The sequence below is a fragment of the Drosophila ananassae genome, assembly GCF_017639315.1.
Source record: "Drosophila ananassae strain 14024-0371.13 chromosome 4 unlocalized genomic scaffold, ASM1763931v2 tig00000061, whole genome shotgun sequence".
Classification (NCBI taxonomy): domain Eukaryota; kingdom Metazoa; phylum Arthropoda; class Insecta; order Diptera; family Drosophilidae; genus Drosophila; species Drosophila ananassae.
In genome coordinates this window covers 1,978,068-2,002,272 of record NW_025319038.1, presented here as the reverse complement: position 1 = coordinate 2,002,272, position 24,205 = coordinate 1,978,068, and the positions used below count along the sequence as shown (strand labels likewise).

The following is a 24,205-nucleotide window of genomic DNA, read 5'->3' as shown; positions in this document are numbered from 1 at the left end:
CGTTTTTATTTTCTTTTCTTGTTTTTTTTTTTTAACTCGAGCCAATTCAAGTGAGTCTTCTTTATTGAATGCTACTCCTCTATCCTGCAAAACCTCAAGCGACCATAACAAAGCCAAATACCATATAATAGGGTGACGTACCAATTGCCGAATGGGTGGCTGGCCTTAAAGCACAGCAAATAGCTGACTTCAACATAAGATCGATTTACCGTAATTATTGATCGGTTAACGCAATCTGACGTATTTGCTTGTGGCGAATGGATAGCAGTCAGCTTGTGGGTAATCCTATATTCCCTTAGAAGCTTTTGAAATGGTTCTGATCTAAACTGTGAACCATTATCAGATACAAATGTTTCTGGAACCCCGCTAAGGTGACACAACCTTCTTTTAGGTTCTTAATCACGACTCCTGCTTCCAGTTTCTTAACGGCTTTCACCAATACAAATTTTGAAAAGTGGTGTAAGACTATAAAGATACCTTTATTCCCACTCCTTGAACGGATATGGATATGGATCCAGGAAATCAATAAAAATCCGTTGAAAGAATTTTTCAGACTCTGGAGCCTTACCCATAGCGTCATACTCGCTCAAGCGTCTTGTGAACTCCGCCGTGAGATGTAAGCAGATGATCATGCGAGTTCTTCAAAACATCACATACCAGTTGTACGGGTACCCACTGCTTCCAAATGTATACGTCGTGGAGTGGCTCACCTGTTGCGTGTTCTGAGCGCCTATATACTAATCCGTCCACAACCTTTATGCCAGAGAATTTCGCACTATTGGCTTTAAAACTATCTATCAGATTCATATACTCGGGACTTCTAAAATGTTCCGAGGCGGTACCTACTATTAACCCATGAGAGGCATCTATACTTGCCAATTCGTCCTCATTTACTCTCGAAAGGGCATCCGGAACGACATTCAGCGACCCTTTACGATGCTCAATCGTGAACCTAAACGCCTGTAACTTGAGAGACCATCTCGCTAAACGGGAATCCGTTTGACTCATCAACCACTTGAGTGATGTGTGACCGGTTACGATATTAAAGTCATGGTCTTCTACGTAAGGACAAAAGCGTTTAACACTTATTATTGCCGCAAGACACTCCTGTTCTGTTACAGAGTAATTTCGCTGGGCTTTGTTAAGCATTTTAGACACATAAGCGATTTGGTACTCATCTCCATCTTTTGTCTTTTGGACCAAAACGCCTCCTTTTGCTTGTGTCGCAGTAAATATAAAAAGGCTATCAAAAATCCGGACTTCTAAGAACTGGTGCTGAACACAACCTAGTTGTTCATGCTGAATTCATAATTCACAATATATAATCAACGAACGAACGAAACATATTTACCCACATTTATTCATTCCTACTATCATCTTCAAAAAAAATATATATAAAAATATCATCATCTTCTATCACCTCATCTTCTGCATATACATACATACAAATTGTTGCCGAGGGCTGCTAGAAAAGTTCTCCTATATATTATTCCTATTATTCCTATATATTATTCCTATATATCCTATATATTACTACTCCATTTAACGCGTTAAGAGAAAGGAAATAAAAAAAAAAAAATAACCCGAAACCTTTGGGGGTTCGTATCCTCTGAACTTATCCAAGGCTCCCATATTATGTCCTCTGGACGAGAGACAAAACCAAAAGGTTTTGCACCCGTCAAAATTATAAGAAGGAGTACATCCTAATCTCCAGTTCCTCCTTCGCATCCGTTAGCAAGATCTGCGAATACCAGATCCTAGAGCGAGTCCCTGACGCCAACGCTACCAAAACCGCAGAGCATCTCACGAACCCCAATAGGAACCCGATCCGTCACTCGGAAGACAGTTTCTGCAACCACGATGGCTCTTGCGACGTTCATTTCCGTGTGCGATAAACTAACCCATTTTGAGGCCAAGATCAATGAACCATCGACTTCTGAGTCCACTCAATACGCCCTTGAGGTCCGCCGTGACCACGTAAAGAAACTTTGGGAGACGATTGAGAGCGAGTACGACAAATGTTCCCAAGTTCTCCAGCAGGAAGCCTCCAGCAGTGGTGAGTGGCAGGCAATAGAAGCCAAGTATGACTACTGCTATTCCGTTTATGAACGCTGTGTAGCCCAGCTAACAGAGGTTATCGAAAGAATGTCCGTTCCAACTCTTACAAGGGCATCAAGTACTGCCCAACTGTCCATGTCTAGCGGATGCCGACTTCCGCCCTGTGACACTGAAGTTTTCAGGGGGGATTACTTACGGTGGCCAACGTTCCGCGACCTTTTCACTGCTATCTATGTCAACAATCCGAGGTTGACGCCGGTGGAAAAGTTATTCCATTTAAATGCCAAAACAGAGGGAGAAGCGAAGGCTATAGTAGCAAAATCTCCACTCACGCATGACGGTTTTGGATCGGCTTGGACCGCGGTTTGTGACCGTTATGAAAACAAGCGTCTTCTTGTCAACAGCCAATTAAAAATCCTGTTCAATCTTCCCGTAGTGGTTGTTGAGTCCGGTGCAGCTTTAAAAGAGCTGCAAAGTACCATCCAAGGCTGTCTCACGGCGTTAGAACACTCCAAAATTTCAATCGATAATTGGGATTGTCTTCTCGTATTTCTCTGCTCCTCCAAGCTTCCGAAATTGACCCTTTCTTTGTGGGAACAATCCTTGTCCAATAAGTGCGAGATACCCGCATGGCATGAAATGAACTCGTTTCTCAGCGAACGATATCGCACCCTGGAAGCCATAGAGGATGTTAAACCCAGCTCCAGCATTAAGATGGTTAACTCCCAACCGCCTTCAAAGAACACAGGCTCAAAAAGGATCAACTCCTTTGAGACCAACGTGACGCAAGGACCCAAAAACTGTGACCTTTGCGCAAAAGAGAATCACCCAGTGCGGGTATGTCCTCGGTTTCTCCAAATGCCCGTCAGTGAACGATCCGCATATATAAGGAGAAAGAAATTGTGCTTAAACTGTTTCGCTGGGGGACACCAACTTAAAGAGTGTACCAGTAAGCACAATTGTTTCACGTGTTAAGGGCACCACAATACGCTCCTGCACAGAGCTGACCTTCCTCAGTTGACTACAATTCAATCCAATAATAATCCTACTACTTCAACTATACAGTCCACTACGCCTACCAATGTGCAAAGTTATCTAGCGGCAGCCATACAAGGTGTGCTGTTAAGTACGGCAATGATAAATGTCTGTCACTTAGGAGTGACATATACTGCAAGGGCCTTACTTGACTCCGGGTCTGAGGCTACTTTTATCTCGGAGCGTCTCTTTAGGATTTTGAAGCTTCCGTACAAATCCATACAAGCTAGAGTTTCCGGCTTAAATCAAGCAGTAGCTGCCCAATCAACTAAGATGTGCCATTTTCAAATTGGGTCGCCAATAAAACCTAGACTACACATCGAGGCAGAAGCATTTGTCGTGCCACTTCTATCCGGAAAGTTGCCTTCAAACTCCATACCAAAGGAGCAGTTAAAGGACCTTCCCAGTTTTACATGGGCTGATCCTTCGTTTTTCGAGAGCTCACAAATTGATTTGCTGATTGGGGCGGATATTCTTCCGTCTATTCTTCTGAGTGGCTCGAGGACAAAGATTTGTGGCACTCTGTTAGGTCAGGAAACAGTATTTGGCTGGATCCTGAGTGGGCCAGTCTCCAAGGCCGTGCCAAAATCTATTTCGAACTTTTCCACAAAGGTCTCGATAAGCTCTGAAGCTAAACTCGAGAAACTTCTCACAAAGTTTTGGGAGGTGAAAGATCTTCCAGGGAAGCCGGTAAAAGAGTCCGATTCTTTCTGTGAGAAGAACTTTGTGCAAACAACAAGGAGAGATGACACTGGGAGATATGTCGTCACCCTACCATTCCGAAGTTGTGATCGGATTGATCTAGGGCATTCAAGATCCATAGCACTGGCTCAATTCCTAAAGAACGAAAGCCGTTTGAGAAAAAATCCAACTCTTAAAGAAGAATATGAAGCAGTAATCAGGGATTACTTAGACCAGCGGCATATGTCTCCAATCGTTCCAGACTCTAGTGGGAAGAATTTCTACTTGCCTCATCACGCCGTTTTTAAGCCAGATAGCACTACTACCAAGGTTCGTGTAGTATTCAATGCTTCCTGCCCTACTTCCAATGGAAAGAGCCTGAATGATATCCTTCATCCAGGGCCTGTGTTACAGTCCGATTTGACTTTGCAGGTCTTACGCTGGCGGTTCTTTCGCTTCGTTTTCAATGCCGACATTACGAAAATGTACCGGCAAATTCTCGTTGCTCCAGAGCACACTCCATTCCAAAGAATCCTGTTTCGTGATGCAAATGACCAAATCTGTGACTATGAACTCAAAACAGTCACATTTGGAGTAAATTGTGCTCCGTTCCTTGCAATAAGAGTATTGCAGCAGTTGGCGAAAGATGTGAGAACGACTTTTCCATTGGCAAGTGAAATTATTTCTACTTCTATGTACGTAGATGACGTACTGGCTGGGGCGCACACAAAGCAATCTGCTGGTGTAGCTATTGAGCAGCTACGTGCGGCGGTCAGGAGCGCAGGATTTCCGTTGCGCAGGTGGACGTCCAACTCCAAGTGCATTCTCAAGGACATTCCTAAAGATCACTTGCTAAGAGAGGGTTTCTTAGAGCTAGATGATCAGAGCACTGCCAAAACTCTCGGGATTCGTTGGCAGGCAAATAAAGATGAATTTTTCTTCGCCCCATCCGATATTACTCCAAAGGCAGTCCTCAGTAAACGGGAGGTACTGTCACAAATTGCAAGACTTTTTGACCCGGCAGGATGGCTGGCACCTTTCGTGATCCGAGCAAAAATCTTTATGCAGGAGATTTGGCTCCAACAGCTGGGTTGGGACGATCCACTCCCTGCTGAGCTCATGGGAAAATGGAACGAATTTCTTATGAGCTATCCTACTATAAACCAAATCCGAATTCCAAGATGGGTGAAATTTGGTCCACAATCCAAAGTTCAATATCACGGCTTCTGCGATGCATCGCAGCAAGCATATGGAGCCGCGATCTATGTCCGAATTGCACACGCTCAGGAGGTTTCTATTTCTCTTTTGACCGCTAAAACTCGCGTGGCTCCAGTAAAGACCATGTCCATACCACGCCTTGAATTATGCGGTGCAGTTCTTCTGGCTGAGTTATTCCAATCGGTTGTTCCACAACTCCCTCCTAATGACTTCGACACATTCTACTGGACGGACTCCACGATAGTGCTAGCATGGTTAAGCAAACCGCCATGTACCTGGACATGTTTTGTGGCAAACAGAATTGCCAAGATTACACAGTCCGTAGACGTGGGTTTCACGTGCGGTCTGAATTCAATCCAGCTGACTTGGCTAGTAGAGGCGTGGCTCCACAGGATCTCGTTTCAAGTAACTTGTGGTGGAATGGCCCACAATGGCTACAGCTTCCTAAGGAGCAATGGCCTACTCCAATAGAATCCGTACCTGAGACAGAACTTGAGCAGCGTCCTATCAAATGCAACTTGGCTAAGTTGCCACCATCGGAGGATTACATTGATCGTTTTTCAGACCTAAGTCGTGCCCTCCGGGTGACCGTTTATGTCCTGCGGTTCCTAAGGCGTTGCAAGGTTCCATCTACGGTCTTGCCAACTGAAATCAGTACCGCCGAAATCCGAGAGGCACAGGAGTGTCTTCATGTTCTGACCCAACGGCAAGGGTATCCAAAAGAATACAGTTGCTTGTTAAAAAAGCAACAGATCCCATCATCCAGCCCTCTCAAAAACCTGAATCCTTTCTTAGACCACAGAGGGGTACTGCGAGCATTGGGCAGGCTTGTTGCGTCTGACACGCTTTCCTACGATGAGAGACATCCGATTATAATACCATATTCCAGTCCATGGGCCCGTCTACTGGTTCGATTTACTCACCGCATATCCTTGCATGGTGAGAGTCAGCTCCTAATGCGACTCATTCGATCCAAGTATTGGATTCCAAAGCTTAAAACTTTGCTAAAAGCTACTATTAGTGCATGCAAGGTGTGCTTGATCTACCGAAAGCGGTTGCAGACCCAACTCATGGAGGAGCTGCCCGCGGAACGGGCCACTTTCTCACGTCCGTTTACACACACTGGCGTAGATTTTGCCGGTCCCTTTGAAATTAAAAATTATACGGGCCGTGCGTGCCTTATCACAAAGGGCTACGTGTGTGTATTTGTCTGCTTCAGCACAAAGGCAATCCACCTTGAAGCTACGTCAGACTTGACGAGTGAGAAATTCCTGGCGGCTTTTGCGCGCTTGGCTGGTAGAAGAGGCTGCCCACAGAAATTATATTCAGACAACGGTAAGACATTTGTGGGTGCCTCAGCCATTATCACGCGGGAGTTCCTACAAGCAACGAGAGAGATGGTCACTGCACACTACAGCCACCAAAACCTATCCTGGTACTTCAATCCGCCAAGTGCGCCACATATGGGAGGACTGTGGGAAGCAGGAGTGAAGAGCTTTAAGGCGCATTTCTACAAGTCTGCTTCCTCAGTCAAATATACGTTTGAAGAACTTTCGACATTATTAATAAAAATCGAGGCGTGTCTCAATTCACGGCCCATTTCTCCAATGTCAGAGGATCCTACTGACTTATTAGCCTTGACTCCCGGGCATTTTTTGATCGGTGGCCCACTGCTAGCTCTGGCCGAACCAGAAATTAAAGCTAACGCAGTATCCATCATCAACCGTTGGCAACGTTTAAAGGGCCTTCATCAACAAGTTTGTGTCCGATGGAAGGAAGAATACCTAAAGGAGCTCCACAAACGGAATAAGTGGCAGTCACCAACTACGAATCTCCAGGTCGATGACATGGTTGTCATAAAAGAAGACAACCTGCCCACGAACGAATGGCGCCTCGGCCGAATTCAGAAGGTTTGCCCAGGTGCAGACGACAAGGTCCGAGTGGTGGATGTTCTTACGTCAAGAGGCGTAATACGTCGGCCGATCGCGAAATTAATACTTCTTCCTAAAGTAACTCCTACGCTATGCTTCTTCAATGTTCGTTTGTCCATGTTCACGTCTAGTCATATGTTTTTGGATACCACTAATTCTACTTCTCTTTCCTTATCATACAGAGAAAATGGCACCGCGTCCGAAGGCCCAGAAGCCAAACTATCCGCCGCAAGGAACCGCTTCCTATCGGTGCCGAGTGTGCAGAGGAGTTCATGCACTGCGGAAATGCCAGCAATTCCTCAAGCTGACGGCCGAGAAACGCCTGCGAGCAGTACTTATCAATAAGTACTGCAGCAATTGCTTAGCCCATGAGCATTCCGGGCGCTCTTGCCGCAGTGCGGGAAAGTGTCGACTTTGCCAAAGGGACCACCACACGCTTCTGCATCTGCACAATGAAGGGGGCCGTCGAAGACGCTCACTTCAACGTTCCCGCTCCTCCCGTAGGCGGTCACCATCCAGATCCCCTCACCGCCGTCCGCTGGGGCGGTCGGATTCAGACCTAGGGGTTGAGCCGTTGAGCTCCGCCAGGCCTAGTTCTCCTGCTGCGCTTCAGGAGGATCAGCGTGGCGCCTATACCACTACGCTGTCTACCCTCCTGCAACATAATGCCACGAGTGTCTTGCCTACGGCTGAGGTGGTTATCAACACCGGAGTCAAGAAGTTCGAATTGAAGGCCTTGATCGACCCTTGCTGTCCTACCAGTCGGATCAGTGCATCCTTGGCAAGGTCCTTGGGCCTCTCCGTCACAAGCGTCGGGACCGATGGTGTGTGCACAGCGAGGCTCCAGTCGATCAGGGGGCCGTTGGACGAGGAAGTCATCTTCCACGTTGATTCCCAGCTACAGCAGAGATCGCCTGCACGGGAAATCGATCCGACGGCATACGAAGCCTTCGCAAACCTCGCCCTGGCGGATGAACGCTGGTTTAGGCCGAGTACCATATTCTTGGTATTAGGGGCCGAAGTGTATCCTCACATCATCCGTTCAGGATTCATTGCTGGTCAACGAGGATCCCCTGTCGCCCAAAATTCCTCCTTTGGATGGATTTTGTCGGGCCCGTGCGGCCATATGGCAAATCAGATTGACAAAAGGCCCAAATTTGCAACTGCGTTGCAAGGGGGCGGGATGTTCATGCTGAATTCATAATTCACAATATATAATCACATATGTACATATTCATAGTATATACTAACATATCATACATATGTATATCGATAACCACCGACTGTGCTATCACTTGAGAATTTTACCATCTCTGGAATGAGCTTAAGTTTTTTTGGAGTTATCTCTTGCCGCTAAAATTCGTTTTTATAATAAAGAAAGGAAAGAGAATTAAACCTAACCCGAGTGTCTTTGAAATCATCCTCAAATCCTTTTTTTTACCTACCGTTCGCCTCAATCCTGGCATCACACTAGTCTTTAATTCTGCGAATGCCATTCTTCCCTCATCCGTCATTTGGAACTTCCTCTGTTTTCAACAAATCGGTCAAAGGCCATACCAGCCAACCATACTACATACATACATAAATAATAGAAAACAAGAAAGGAAAGCTAATTTCGGGCGGAGCCGAAGTTGATATACCCTTGCAGTTCAGTCGCAGTCCGCTAGGTGACGCCACGCATCTTATATTATTAGATATATAGAAGATCGTATATAGTCGGCCGATCCTTATGAAATTTGGCAAATCAGATTATTTTGTCCAAAATAGAATCTGTACCAAGTCCCATTAAACACCAGTACCAGTAACTTAAAAAACACCAAAGTTATGCCAATTCCGATCGTTGTATGACAGCTATAGGATATAGTCGGTCGATCCTTATGAAATTTTGTACATAAGATATGTTGGTCAAATAAAGTGAAAAGTCCCAACCCTCTATCTTAAAAAACAACGAAGTCATGGCATTTCCGATCAATCAGTTATATGGCAGCTATAGGATATAGTCGACCGATCCCGGCCGTTCCGACTTATGTACTACCTGCAAGGAAAAGAAGGATGTGTGCAAAATTTCAACACGATAGCTCTAAAACTGAGAGACTAGTTTGCGTAGAAACCGACAGACAGACGGACCGACGGACAGACGGACAGACGGACATGCTTATATCGACTCAGGAGGTGATTCTGATCAAGAATATATATACTTTATAGGGTCGGAGATGTCTCCTTCACTGCGTTGCACACTTTTGACCAAAATTATAATACCCTCTGCAAGGGTATAATAAGAATGGAAAGCTAACTTCGGGCGGAGCCGAAGTTGATATACCCTTGCAGTTAAGGTTTGTGCCATTTCCGATCGTTCAGTTATATGGCGGCTATCGGATATAGTCGGCCGATCCTGATGAAATTTGGCAGAACAAAATGTAATGCGTAGAAAGTCCCATTATTTTAGCTTAAAAGACACCAAAGTTATGCCAATTTCGATTTAAAACTGAGAGACTAATTTTCGTAGAAACAGACAGACAGACGGATATACTCATATCGATTCAGAAAGTGATCCTGATAAAGAAAGTGATATACTCTATAGGGTCGGAGATGTTTCCTCCGCTGCGTTGCACACTTTTGTCCAAAATTATAATATCCTCTGCAAGGGTATAAAAATTATTCAAATAATTTTTTTAAAGTGAATGAATGCTTCTAAGCTCAAATATATGCTTTCAAATATCGTATAATCTTCGGTTCACCTGTAAGGTGAGAAGAAAGGTAAGCGGGCCTGAAGGCACGCTTGGAGCTTTGAGTGGAAAAAAAACATTTTCAAGTAATGAATATTTAATTTATTTTTTCTTACGGTATTCTACAAAACAGTTTTTATTCGCTGTGCAGTAAAAAGAATACTGCATTTCGTGCATATGCATTGCAATTTTGGGGACAATCAATTGAAGTGTGTCGTTTAGCCTTTCTGTCAAAGCGAGAAGCCTTTGCAGTTCTTTCACGAGAGTTTTTTTTTCGAATATAACTGGTTATAGTGCATTGGTTATATCGACACCACATGAGGACCCACCGTACTCAGTCGAAAAACTCCTTGGAAATTTGTTGATGGCAATATCGTTTGATAGTTTGCAATAGGGGATACGGTTTCCTCGCACCGTGCCAAGGCTATAAATACCTATCGCTCTTAGATAAACCATCAAAGGCAAAGATGTATAAAAATTATCAAAGTAAGTTATGTGATTCTTAAATCTTTCTACGGTTTTTTTTAAAAGTGATACAATGTTGGCTGAAGCACCAAGTTCTGAGTGACCAGGTAAGACCACATTATCACCTGCACAGCTGTAGATCTCAAAGCGGTATGCGTATGCGAATGAATCGCCAATACAAATAAAGTAAGTAAAATCACTCTATAAACAGAAACAAACACATAAATTGCTATGAATTGTGAGGTTATTAGCTGGCAACAAAAGTTGTCTTGGATCCCCAAACGGGCCTCAAGGCACGTATCGCTCTTTCGCTGTCACAAAAGCATGCGCTTTTTATATATTTGTAAATCTTCAACTTAATTTTAAAAGTAAATAAACAACTTTTATGCGCGAAACAACATATGCTTTATGTATTCCTAAGCATAAGTGCCTTTAAGAGCTTCGGAGATCTTTAAAGCTAAGATTTATAATTCAATATGCTTTTCAACCTCCAAAAATTATTTAAACGATTAAAAAGCTGTTACTTTATTTGTTAGGGCCAAAAACGTAATACGTGCCTTTAGGAAGGCTTACGTCTTAGAGGGTTAGTGGAAACCTTTCTATTGCCGCCACTTTATCGGGGTCTGTGCGTATAACACCTTCCCCAATCACGTGCCCCAAATATTTGACCTGTTGCACGCAAAAATGTGCGTCCATGACAGACAACGCGTTCACTTTTCGGCTTCCGAGACAGAGCCTAACCTTTCCGGGCTTTGTAGTCCTGAACCAGGACTACTGGTGACGACCAGTCGCTGTTGGATTCCACCTACCATAGCCTATACTTCCGTCTATTATATTTGCTAGGCCCCTTTTTCTCAACAAGCTTTTACGGCGGCTTCTCGATCAGCATGGAGAACAGGGTTAATTATTCATACATTATAAAATATGGTATATTAATAATTAAAAATACAAACTATCTTACGATATATGTGGGTAAATATTGTGGTTTGATTTTCAAGGGTTTTCTTATTCATAAATGTAAATTTTATAAATCAGGTGTATATCGAGAATTCGTTTTAATAAATTCGAACTGAACATTCCATTAAGTGTAGCAATTTAACTATGTTTATCATTAATAGATTTACAATAATCTTTCAAACTGAATATCAAAAGAGAACAAAGATTACACTGGGCGAAAAAATTTAACAAAATCTTTGTTTAAGTTACTTTTTTGATTGCACAAAAATATCTATGCCACCTTTAAAGTGATACGATTTCTCTTTTTATGATAAATTTTTATGATAAAAACCGCGTTTTTTACATTTTATTTACATATCGAGAAAATATTTTTTTACCGTTAAAAGAGTTTCTGCAAGTTCAATATCTATTATTTAAAATGTATTAAGAAAATATGCCGTTAGACTTTTACAACAATGCTTAAAATTTTTTTCCCCCAGCTCTATACAAAACAAAAAGGAAAGCTAACTTTAGGTGGAGCCGAAGCTTATATACCCTTTCAGTTGAGTCGCAGTCCGATAAGGTGGCGCCACGCATCGTATATTATTAGATATATAGCAGATCATATATAGTAGACCGATCCTTATGAAATTTGGCATATTGAATTATTTTGCCCAAAGAGGAATCCATTGAAACTCCCATGCTTTTAAATTGTAAAACAACCAAGTTATGGCATTTCCGATCTATCAGTTATATGGTAGCTATAGGATATAGACGGCCGATCCTTATAAAATTTGGCAGATCAGATAAATTTGCCCAAATGAATGCATAGAAAGTCCCATTCTTCTAACTTAAAAAACAACGAAGTTTTGGCATTTCCGATCAATCAGTTATATGGCAGCTATAGGATATAGTCAACCGATCCCGTTTAGACTTATATATTACCTGCGAGGAAAAGAAGGATGTGTGCAAAGTTTCAACTCGATAGCTCTAAAACTGAGAGACTAGTGTGCGTAGATTCCAGTAGCTTGTGGGTGTATGTTGGCAAATGCATTTTTATTTTGTACATGAGTCCATTAAGCCAAACTTAAGAAAAGTAGCGTTACAATATTCTCACCATTCGAAGGCTGAGCGTGTTTCGAATGTTAATTTGTTCACTTGCTCGATGGTTCCGTGGATTCTTTGGAAGCCAAATTGGTGTGCCGGGATAATTTTGCAAACTTCCAGATACCACATCTGGAACACATAATGCGAGTTAGGAAGTATTTTTCAAACAATTTAGACAAACAAGATAGAAGGCTTATTGGTCTGTTCGATGTCGGAGTTGTGTGGTATTTTGCAGGCTTCGGTATCATTATAATGATGGATTTCTTCCACAATTTTGGGAAATAGCCAAGATTAATGATCCCATAGTTTGCAGACGACCTCTAAAGTTCATTTTGGAAGTTTAATCAGAATCTTTAGCGTCAGTAGGTCACCACCAGGAGCCTTTTTTGGTTTTAGCCCTCTTATGACTTTTCCCTCTTTTTTTTACTTGAGGGGTAGCCTCTGGCTGAGTTTGGCTGGAAGACACTTTGGAGATGTGTAGCAAATGTTTCAGCTCGGTCTTTGTCGCTACGAGCCCAGCATCCCGAAGAAGTTCTTATCGGGGTGGTCGTTTCGATTGGGGCGTTAAGATTTGAGTGGGTCCTTCACAGGGGACACTTTGTGCATATTGGTGAAAGATTCTGGATGTACCTCAGCTATGCATTTTCTTCCTGCTGGTGAAGAGCCTGGTCGAGTGATCGAGTTCCTTCCTTAAGTCGTTGCTTTGAAGCTGGTAATCTGCTGTTTTGCCAATCACGATGCGTGCGCCTCTTTTCTCACACGACCTGTTTGATTTGCTGATTGGATTTGTAGTATTTGTTTCGGTCTACTTCCTTCCCTTGAGGAGTATAGATTTTAGCTGCCGCAACGAATACTTCTTCCAGTGTAGTCGATATCCGATTCCATGTTAAGCTCCGGGGCGAGTTCTATGTGGGCACTCACGTCCTTTTTATATTCTAGCCAATTCGTTTTTGGCGACGTCAGGCTGAGGGGTGTTCGGTTATTTCTGGTCTTTGAAGAAGCGTTAAAAGCACAGGCGAGTGGTCTGATGATAAGACCGAGACTGCTTTGGCACTTATTTGATTGCAAGATATGCATTGTACAATTTCCTTCTTCTGGGAGTCACTGGATGTGATCCTCAGTGCGTATGTTTGGAGTTGTATTCTCCTGCGGCTATAAAACGATCCCCAAGTGAATTGTAGAAGTCCATAAATGGTCCTTCCGAGATTGAGAAACGAGGAGGGCAGTAAACGGCAGCGATTAAAAGTCTTCCGTTTCTTGACTGAATTTGTATCGATGTGACCTGCAAGAAGTTTGTTGCAAACCTTTTGTGAAAATGGTATTCATATAAAGCGTTCTCTGATTAGAACTCCAGTTATAGAACTTTTGAATAAGAAAAAAATTCTTATATAATTCAATCAAAAACAAGAAAGGAAAGCTAACTTCGAGCGGAGCCGAAATGATATACCCTTGCAGTTGAGTCGCAGTTCGCTAGGTGGCGCCACGCATCTTTTATTATTAGATATATAGCGGATCGTATATAGTCGGCCAAAGAGGAATCTGTACCAAGTCCCAACCCTCTAATTTAAAAAACACCAAAGTTATGGCATTTCCGATTAATCAGTTATATGGCAGCTACAGGATATAGTCGACCGATCCCGGCCGTTCCGACTTATATACTACCTGCAAGGAAAAAAAGGATGTGTGCAAAGTTTCAACTCGATAGCTCCAAAACTACGAAACCGACAGACAGACGGGACGGCCGGGATCGGTCGACTATATCCTATTGTTGCCATATAACTGAACGATCGGAAATGGAACGACCATTTCGGATCGGAACGACCAACATTTTTATTCGAAAATTGATTATCGAATCAATGAAATTTTCATAAAGATCGGCCAACTATATACGTTCCGATGTATACGATATATATATAATAATAAAAGCTGCTACTTAACTGTAAGGTTATATAAACTTCGGCTCCGCCCGAAGTTAGCTTTCCTTTCTTGTTATTAAAAAATTTATTTGATGGGGATTTCTCATAAGGATACTATAACTAACTATAAACGATCCGATACATATAATAATAATATAAGCTGCTGCTTAACTGAAAGGGTAGCTTTCCTTCCTTGTAATTTATTATATCGTGAAACTCTCATAAGGATCGGCGTCTCATCTGTTTATTTGTTTAAACAATTTAGTTACCCACAACTACGAAAAAATTTTTGATTTTTAATAGAATTTTGGGAACATTTTTAATTAAAATTTTGAAACTAACCAAATTCCAAAACCTTTTTAAATTAAGTATACGTATAAGTTCAGAACCAATGAAGCCATCGATACATTCTTTACATCTTTGGAGAGGTTTTTAATTATTCCACTTTCTTTAATATCAAAATCTATGGAGTAAATAAAAAGAGTTTTGGTGTTTATCCTTACATTTAAAGTATTGCTAACTGTGTGAATCGCCTGTCCAGAGGTTACCTTAATTTCTATATATTATGTGTTCTATTTTAAATAATTAAAGATGTATGTATAAAAAAAAAACTGATATCATATATTCGTCACGTGCCACATTTTTTCTTTGTTTGTTTTTCTTGCACGTGCCGAACAAGAATATTTTTTATATGCAATTTTGAACACCTATATAGCATATTTTCGTCACAAAAATTGATATCACATATTTTGGGTTTTGCATGCAGGTTCGATTAGTAAAAGTCCACTACGATAAGAGGGGAGGTAAAGATTTGCATCCCAATTAAGTCCCCTAAGCGCAGAAGTGAGGAAGTTTTTTTGTACAGATTCAATGTGATCTTGGTGTACTCCATATTGAGGACTCCAGACACACGATCCATACTCAAGAATCGGACGGATGATGTATGAGTTTACATTTCGATCCATTAAGCTTTAGGTTATTTGCTAAACACCAATTTTGAAGTTTATCAAAATCGGATAGAAGTCTAGACTGGACACTAGTGAATTTATACTGAAGACATAGCTTAACGTCATCGGCGTACATAAGTACAAGTGAATTAGTTAAGGCAAGGGGCAAGTCGTTAATAAACAGTGTAAAAAGTAGGGGTCCTAGATGGCTTCCTTGGGGCACCCCAGATGTTGCGCGAACTAAACGCGAGGTAACATCTTTAAAGAAGACACGTTGGGTTCTTCCAGATAAGTAGCTCGAAATCCAGATAAGAAGATCAGTTCCGGAACCCATATGTTAGCTCCAATAAGTTGGTAGTGGTGGAGCGGCGCTTCATAAAGCCATGCTGGCACGGAGTTATTATTGAACTACATAGTTGTTGCAAAAGTGGAGTAATAAGTTTTTCAAAAAGCTTAGGAATTTCTGACAATTTAGAGATGCCTCTATAATTTGCAGCGTCGGATTTTTTCTCTTTTTTATGCAGTGGAATAATGAAAGATTCCTTTCACATAAGGGGAAAGATCGAAGTTTCCAGAGATAGATTAAAAAGTTTAACGAGCGGTTTGCACAGAGCCACGGCGCAGTTTTTCAGAACGCAGCCTGGTACTCCATCAGGGACTGGCGAATATACGGGCATAACCTTAAGAAAATCCACTAACAAATCACTTTGACCGAAAGATGGGCAATATATAAGGTTGGTTGGGGGCCTCATAGTCTAGTGGTTAGTGTACGAGCTCGCTAAGCGTGAGGTCGTGGGTTTGAGCCCCACGCATGGCCCTGCAAATTTTTCGGCCAACATCATATTTTGCCAATCTTTCGATCAAAGTGGTGTGTTATCGGATCTTCTTAAGGTCAAGCCCGTGTATTCCCCAGGCCCTGATGGTGTACCAGGTTGTGTTCTGAAGTACTGCGCCGAGGCTCTGTGCAAACCGCTCGTTAAACTTTTTAATCTATCGCGAGAAACTTCAATCTTTCCCCTTATGTGGAAGGAATCTTTCATTATTCCGCTGCATAAAAAAGGGAAAAAATCCGACGCTGCAATTATAGAGGCATCTCTAAATTGTCAGCAATTCCTAAGCTTTTTTAAAAACTTATCACTCAGAATGGCTTCAAGAACCTCCACCACAACCAACTTATTGGAACTAACATCTTTTATCACGGATGGGTTCCGGAATGGTTTATAAACAGACGTCATTTACACTGACTTCAGTAAAGCATTTGACTCTGTTAACCATTCGCTTCTTATAAGTAAACTCAGTCTTTTGGAATTCCCAACTGATCTTCTTATCTGGATTTCGAGCTGCTTATCTGGGAGAATTCCCTATAAAATATATGTAGTAAGAGCCGTAATCCCTGTAGTATGTCCAGTAGTTTCCTCCATTGTCACTTAATAAAATCGATGCGGCAGCACAGCAAGTTCCGCTCACGTTCGTTACCATCACTCGACTGACTCATTTTCTCTCATCGATCATTTCTCTCAACCTTCTCTCTCTTAGCCTTCTCTCAAGCTTAGCCTCTGTCGTCATCTCTTTTCATCCCTTTAAACTTCTGGTAACTCGTGAGCGGACCTCACTCACCAGCAGAGACTACCATCGTCTCTGCTGCTATGCCTTTCGCATGAATTCTATATTCCCCGAATTTAGAACTTCGCGGCAACTCTGTTCTTGTCTCTGTCCTTGAATTCTACTGTTTCCCGACATATACATATTTATGTATGTACATATGTATGTGTCCGTAAAACCAAGCTTCACAGGTGACTGCACAAAATTGGTAGCTCCACTTATAGGACTATATCATCAGTTAACGAATTTTGCCAGATAAAGGCGATATATCAAAAGTTGCGACATCTCAAGTGCTATCTCCACGTATTGCACGTAAATAAGATCAAATAAGCCAATTTCGAAAAACAATTTTTTTTTCTTAAAAAAAAATTTATTTTCAGTGTATTTTTTTTATCTAACTATCTCACTATCTTATAAAGAAAGTGAAATAAATATTTAAAAAACCTTTTCAACGGTATAAGGCACGTTGAATATCTTATATCGTTTTTTTAAATTTTTTAACGTAATCTTAAGATATATTAAAAAGTTTTAGAACAAATGTTGCTCATATTTTAGTAACAAATATCTCCCATTTTTTTCAGGATTGCCAAGAAAAAAATAGTGCAAAAAAACAACCAGACAAACAGCGGGACAAACTGCCTTTATTTGGAAAGAGCTGTAAAAATCGAAAAATGCGAATAAAGAAAAATATTTTATCTATGACTAAAATGTCGCTACCAGCCCCAATTTAGTGATAATTTTTTTTACTTTTACCCTAATTTCTTTCAAACCAAACAATTTCCAACAATTTTTGAAATATCTAATTAAAACAATACCTTTTGATGGGTATATAATTCATTCAGATCGGATGCCTTCAGAAAATTTTTTATTCTTCGGCTATATCAGCTCGCGCACGCCAAGGCATGCAGGTCGTCACCTCGTGGACTGCCACCTCGTGGTCCACAGTGATGAAGATAGCATTCTAATTCAGGCATTCGAGCCAGGAAATTCAACCTGGTATATATGCAGCTAACACAGTCGTATCGGCATCAAATGCGTCAACTGAGTACATCCGAAAATGCCAAAAAACCAAAATAGCAAAAAGTAATAAGACTCCTCCAACCATTACTGAAACCCGTATGAAGGTTTTCGGCAGAGTGTAGTGGATACAATTGGTCCATTACCTAAATGTAAAAGAGGAAATGAATGTGCAGTCACATTCGTAAGTGATTTGTCGAAATATTTGGTTGCTATACCAACTGCAAACAAAAGTTCAGCGACTGTAGCAACTGCAATATTTGAATCCTTTATTCTAAAGTACGGTCCAATGAAAACGTTCATATCGGACATAGGAATAGAATATAAGATTTCTTGTATTAACGACTTGTGCAAGTACTTAAAAATACAGAATATAACATTAACTTCACATCACCACTAAACCGTTGAAACAATAGAGAGAAACCACAGAATAATAATGATTTTATATCTCAATCAGTATCTTATACATCAGTAAATAAAACTGATTGGGTTATATGGTTATATGGCTTCAATATTTTGTTTATTGCTTCAACACGACCCCCTCTATGGGACGCAGTTATTGTCTAAATGAGTTAGGTTTTGGTAAAACTAAGCTACCCATGTACTTTAATAGTATAGCTACCCATGTACTTTAATAGTATAGATAACATAAAACCACTATATAAGATAGAAGATTACGAAAAAGAAAATAGGTATAGATTCTGATTAGAACTCCAGTTCCGCCGTGGGATTTTTCATCTGGATGATCTGTGCCATAGATTGTATAGACTCTTATTAGAAAGTTGTATTTGCTTGTAAGATGCGTTTCCACCAGTAGCAATACTACATCTAATGAGATTTCTTTTGGAACGCGCGTTTTTTTAACAAAAGAAATTAGGCTGCCCGAGTCTATGAGTTCTTCTTTAATAATAAACAGTTTAGATTTGCTTAAAAAATAGATTTTAAAATACCATGTGTTGTTGAATTCGCTGAAATTCTTTCTCATCGCGTATTGACCCACAAAGTGACATCTCGCCGCATCCAAAACACGATCCAGGGACTGTCCTTTCGGCTTGCGGCAATCTCTGGCAAAATGACCTCGCGACTTACAGCTGTGGCACCGGTCTTTTTTTCCGTTGGACACCTTCATTACTGTTGTTGCTGCAAAAGTCTTGGTGATAGGATATTTCTTTCTAATCGAATTTATTGCAAACGCCCACTACAATTGCTTCAGATCAGAGAAATGTTGGATACTGGCTTGGTCCCGCAAAGTCTCTGATGGAAAAACCTCGATCATATGCTAAGACTCTTCTAATCATTACTGCAACCCCTATGAAGGTTTTCGACAAAGTGATAGTGAATGTTGAAAACAGTCCCAAGCATCTTTAAAAATAGCCAGGTTGTGCCATTTCCGATGGTTTAGATACATGACAGCTATAGGATATAGTCGGTCGATCTTTATGAAATTTGGCAGATCGGATTGGGTTGCGGTAAAAAGTCTCATCCATCTAGCTTAAAATACAGCAAAGTTATGACAATTAGCTATTTATATATACAAAAAATTATTTAATCAAATAAAGAAACTGGTGACGAAGGTGTAAAAAATTATGCATTATAAATAATTCTACTCGCACGTGTCTTTTTTTGTCATATTTTCTAATTTAACTGTGGCATTTTTTTTAAAAACTTTTCAAACAGTTAAATGAAAAAGAAAATAGAAAATTTCAAGCTTTCGAGGAGGTTGGCCTTTCTTTAAAAGTGCCAAAAGGATATGCCAAAGTCATTAAGTGGTTGGAAATAATTTAAAGGGTCCTTAAAATTATGGAAAAAGGTGAAAGGTATGAAAGGTCGAACCAATAGCTTAATTACTCTTTCAGACCAGAGATCAATTCTGCGACATGCGTCACATTCACATAACTCTTCTGCAAAAATTAAGAAAAATTTTGTGCAAGTAAGCAAAAGCAAGTTTAGCTACAGTTAGGCAAGTTATTAGTATATCAGAACATTTACAACGGCGTAAATTACAAAAAAATCCCTTACATTTTGTAGAACAAATTGACTCTCAACCGAGAATGGTACCGCATAATCTTTTCTGGAGAAAAGAAACTTAATATGCCAGAAAAAGCATTTCCCGAAAGTCAAAAATATCATTGGAAGTCTAGAATGGAAGTTCCAGCATGACAATGCACCGATACACATTGACAGCATCGTAAGAACTTGACTACTAAAAAAAATATAGAAAACAGAATATAAATGACTCGTCTAAAAATTCGTTTTATTTGTAATTTTTTAAAAATAGTTTATAAAACTAATGCCTTAATTATGCCACCCGGCATAATAACTAAAAATGTCATTATGCCGGGTGGCAGGAGGCGTGGTAAAAATTTGAAACAAAATTTATGTAAAAGCAAAATTTTTAAAGATAAGCCCACTATATCCGATTCGATGCACAAAATTGGAAGCTGCAATTATAAGACTATATCTTGAGTTAACGAATTTTGCCAGATACAAGCGATATATCAAAAATTGCGTCATCTCAACGGCAATATAAATAAGATCGAATGAGCCAAAATTCGTTTTATTTGTAATTTTTTAAAAATAGTTTATAAAACTAACGCCTTTATTATGCCACCCGGCATAATAACTAAAAATGTCATTATGCCGGGTGGCAGGAGGCGTGGTAAAAATTTGAAACAAAATTTATGTAAAAGCAAAATTTTTAAAGATAAGCCCACTATATCCGATTCGATGCACAAAATTGGAAGCTGCAATTGTAAGACTATATCTTGAGTTAACGAATTTTGCCAGATACAAGCGATATATCAAAAATTGCGTCATCTCAACGGCAATATAAATAAGATCGAATGAGCCAGTTTTGAAAAATAATATTTTATTAATTATTTTCAGGGCATTTTTTTTGTCTACTATTCAGACGCTTGGTCTTAAAGAAAGTGAAACAGATATTTAAAAAAAAAAATTTTAACGGTGTAAAGCACGTTTTAATATCTTTCTTGATTATAAAGTTATGCATTTTTTTTTTTTCATACTTTTATCTTTTATTTGTTGGATCTTCTCTTATTATGAGACTAACAACAATTTTAAAAGTCTGTAAACATCTATACTATGGGGCCTCCGATGTCAACGGGCTGGAAGGTCATTTCTTCTTAATTGGGATTGTCGACTAACTTGGTTTAGCGATCTGGCTAGAGGATTTTGGTGCGTGGAGAGTTTCCTTTTATAGTTTTCCTGGAGTTGATAAATTTCGACTTTGGCGAGAGGTATACCTAGGTCTCTATGGATTGCGAATATACCATGGAACTCCTGTGATGGTTCTGAGCATTTTAGACTGTACCCTTTGGATAACGTCTATATTGCTACTACTTGCATTGCCCCAAAGTTCGGAGCCATACTTCCAGATAGGCTTTATGACTGAATTGTAGAGTAGTACTTTATATTCCAGTCGAAGTGGGGAACGAGGGTTGATATGCCAGTGCAGTCCTCTGGATTTATGTCTTAATTGGTCCCGTTTCGCTTCAATATGTTTTTTCCATGTAAGACGCCTATCCAGGTGGACGCCGAGATATGTGACCTCATTCACAGAGGGTACTATGGTATTGTTTAGAGTTGGAGCGGGGCAGTTTTGTCTGTTGAGAGTAAAGGTAATGTGTTTAGATTTTTCACCGTTTATCTTTATACGCCAGTCCGCCATCCACTTTTCTATTAGTGCAAGGTGAGAGGAGAGGCTTCTGGATGCCTCCAGCGGGCATTTAGATCTTTTTAGTATGGCTGTATCGTCGGCAAATGTTGACATAGTTGGACGCTGGTCTGTTGGGATATCTGATGTATATAGAAGATATAGGGTGGGGCAGAGGACGCTTCCTTGGGGTACGCCCGCCTTAATTTCGAAGTCTTATGTTGTAAAGTTTTTTTGTTTTACAGTGAACACTCGATTAAACAGGTATGTTTTGGGCAGCTCATGACAGTTTTGTGGGAGTAATAGTTTTATTTTATACATAAGTCCTTGCAGCCAGACTCGGTCAAATGCCTGGGATATGTCCAGAAATATAGCAGAACAGTATTCTCGCTGTTCATAGGCGGTTCGAATTTCAGATGTGATACGGTTCACCTGCTCTATGGTGCCATGCTTTTCTCTGAAGCCAAATTGATGTTCAGGGATTATATTATTCGAAGTCATATGAGGCGTGATACGGAGCAGTAGAAGTTTCTCAAAAAGCTTTGATAAGCATGAAAGTAGACTTATTGGTCTATATGAAGAGGCCAAAGCTTTGTCTTTCCCTAGTTTCGGTATCATTATTATAATGGATTTTTTCCATTGTTGGGGGAAGTGGCCAAGCTTTATAATAGAGTTAAATAGAATTTTTATATAATTGATGGCGCACTCAGGGAGCTCATAAACATTTTCGGCGCAATGAGGTCATACCCTGGAGACTTATTTGGCTTAAGGTGCTCTTTGATGACCTTAGAGATTTCGGTTGTTTGAAGTTCTACAGCTAGAGTTGCATCTGGAATTGGTAGCTCTGGAAGAATGGAAGGAGAGGCTGCTTGATTTGGAGTAAAAACTTTACAAAGGTGACTAGCGAATACGCTTGCTTTTTCTTCATCGCTGCGCGCCCAAGATCCATCTGGTTTTCGAAGGGACATATCTGCTTCTAGGGCGGCTTTAAGTTAGGATGGGCTTTCCATAGAGGACACCTTTTACTTTTTGGGGAAAGCTGTTCTATGTATGATTTTTGAGCAAGTTCTTCTCTGCTCCGTAAAACCTTTGTGAGCCTTCGTGTCGCTGTTTTTAGTCTTTCCTTTGAAGAAGGGGATCTGTGTGCCTGCCATTCACGGCGGAGCTGCCGCTTTTCTCGGACTAGATTTTCTATATAGGAATTTGTGGCGGAGTATGGAGGTTTTTCTATGATCGCAGGAGTCGAGAGCTTTGCTGCTGAGGTCATCATGACTTCCAGGTGGTTGACTGCATCTTGAATGTCCTTGCTACAGTTAATTGAGGGTCCTATGTTTATATGAGGGCTTATTTATACCTAATCCAGTTTGTCCTTTTTGATGTGATGTGAGATAAATTCAATTATTTTGTAATTCGGCATGTTGAAATAGATGAAGAAGGACAACTGAATGTCAGACGATAGGTCATCCAAAGGTTCGGCTCGAATCATGCTTCGTGGACTTTTTCTAGTGATCGCAAAGTCAATTAGATCTGGCTTCTTCCGTGGGTCCACTGGCCAGTATGTAGGCTTTCCCGGTGATAGAAAGTCTAGTTTATTTCCTGGCTGTATCAAAGCGTTGTATAGTTGTCTACCCTTTGGGTTGGTTAGGCGAGAACCCCAGTGAGGGTGCTTGGCATTGTAGTCGCCGCCTGCTATAAAGCAATCGCCTAGTGTATCAAAGAATTGCATAAACTCCATATCAGATATGCAGAAACGTGGTGGGCAGTATATTGCAGCTAGGTTTAGATGACCTCCCACGGTCTGAATTCGTATTGAAGTTGACTGCAAGGAATTTGTAGCAACTCGTTGGAGGGATTGGTGTTTTATGCGCTGCTTTATGAGGATCCCAGTTCCTTCATGAGCCTTCCCATTTGGATGATTTGTTGCATGAAATATATAGCCCGTCAGATAGAAGTTGTTTTTGTTCGTTAGATGAGATATTATTATCATCAAGAAATGTCTTAAGTTCATTTTTGCGCTTTGAAAGGTGCGCACGGGCCGGGGATTTTTAGAATTAAGTTATGTAAAAAAAACAAAAGGTTAAGAAAAACGCTATCGACAAATATAACAAAAATATAACAGCTTGACAAATATAATATATGGCCTATCCAGTAGTTCTTGGCACACATATTTTCGAATTCTGCAAAAATGCAAGTGACTTAAAATACCTTAACAAAAAAGAGAAAGGCTTTTTTCAACATCGGGTCATATTTTATACGAAAAACGCACAAAGCTAAAAAGCACAAATTTAGAAAAAATTTTATTTTCAAATAATATATGATATCTAATATATTTTTCATTAAATACATAATAGTATTCAATATACCTTAATAAATATGGACTTCTATATAATATACACTCCGTTTCACTTGAATAGCACACCCAATTTTTCATAATTACTTGTTGATCTCTCAACAATTGCTTGATCTAATGCAATGATTGTTGCTCTTTTTAATTCGTATCCTTATCTACTCTCTTTAAACAAAAATTGGAAGTCTGAAAATGTAACGTTTAAATTTACCATAATTTTCTTTTCAACTTGCTTCAATAACTGGCACCTTTTTTATTTCACTTAAATAGCACATTTTAGATTTAGTGTCATTTCAGCAGCCAAGGAGATTGAATCATAAACTTTTTTTGATTAATTTGTGAATTTTAAACATAGTTTAATCATTTTGTGCAACTAGGGGTCGTGGAACGTCACTAAGTCACAAAGAACCGATCCAAATACAAAGCTATATTTATTGTGACCATTATGTAGCCAATATTGCGAAAAAAACTAGAAGAAGCAGAAAAGTCGTATACAATTTTATCAACAACAAATTAAACTATGGAAAAAATATAAAAGGTCGCAAA

The 24,205-nt window shown here is 40.3% G+C and overlaps 1 protein-coding gene across 2 annotated transcripts in view; it reads left to right on the top strand.

Moving 5' to 3' along the window:
- The first annotated feature begins 1,366 nt into the window (after positions 1 to 1,366).
- LOC123257758 overlaps positions 1,367 to 24,205 on the top strand; it is a 33,445-nt gene continuing 10,606 nt past the window's right edge. The window contains exon 1 of one of the 2 annotated variants that reach the window (XM_044717699.1): positions 1,367 to 1,666. Coding sequence is in view for 1 of the 2 variants with exons in the window: in XM_044717700.1 (XP_044573635.1) it covers positions 1,636 to 1,666 (31 nt within the window). In the remaining variant the exon portion in view is untranslated. The remainder of the gene's footprint in view (positions 1,667 to 24,205) is intronic. The other variant, XM_044717700.1, reaches the window with a different exon arrangement.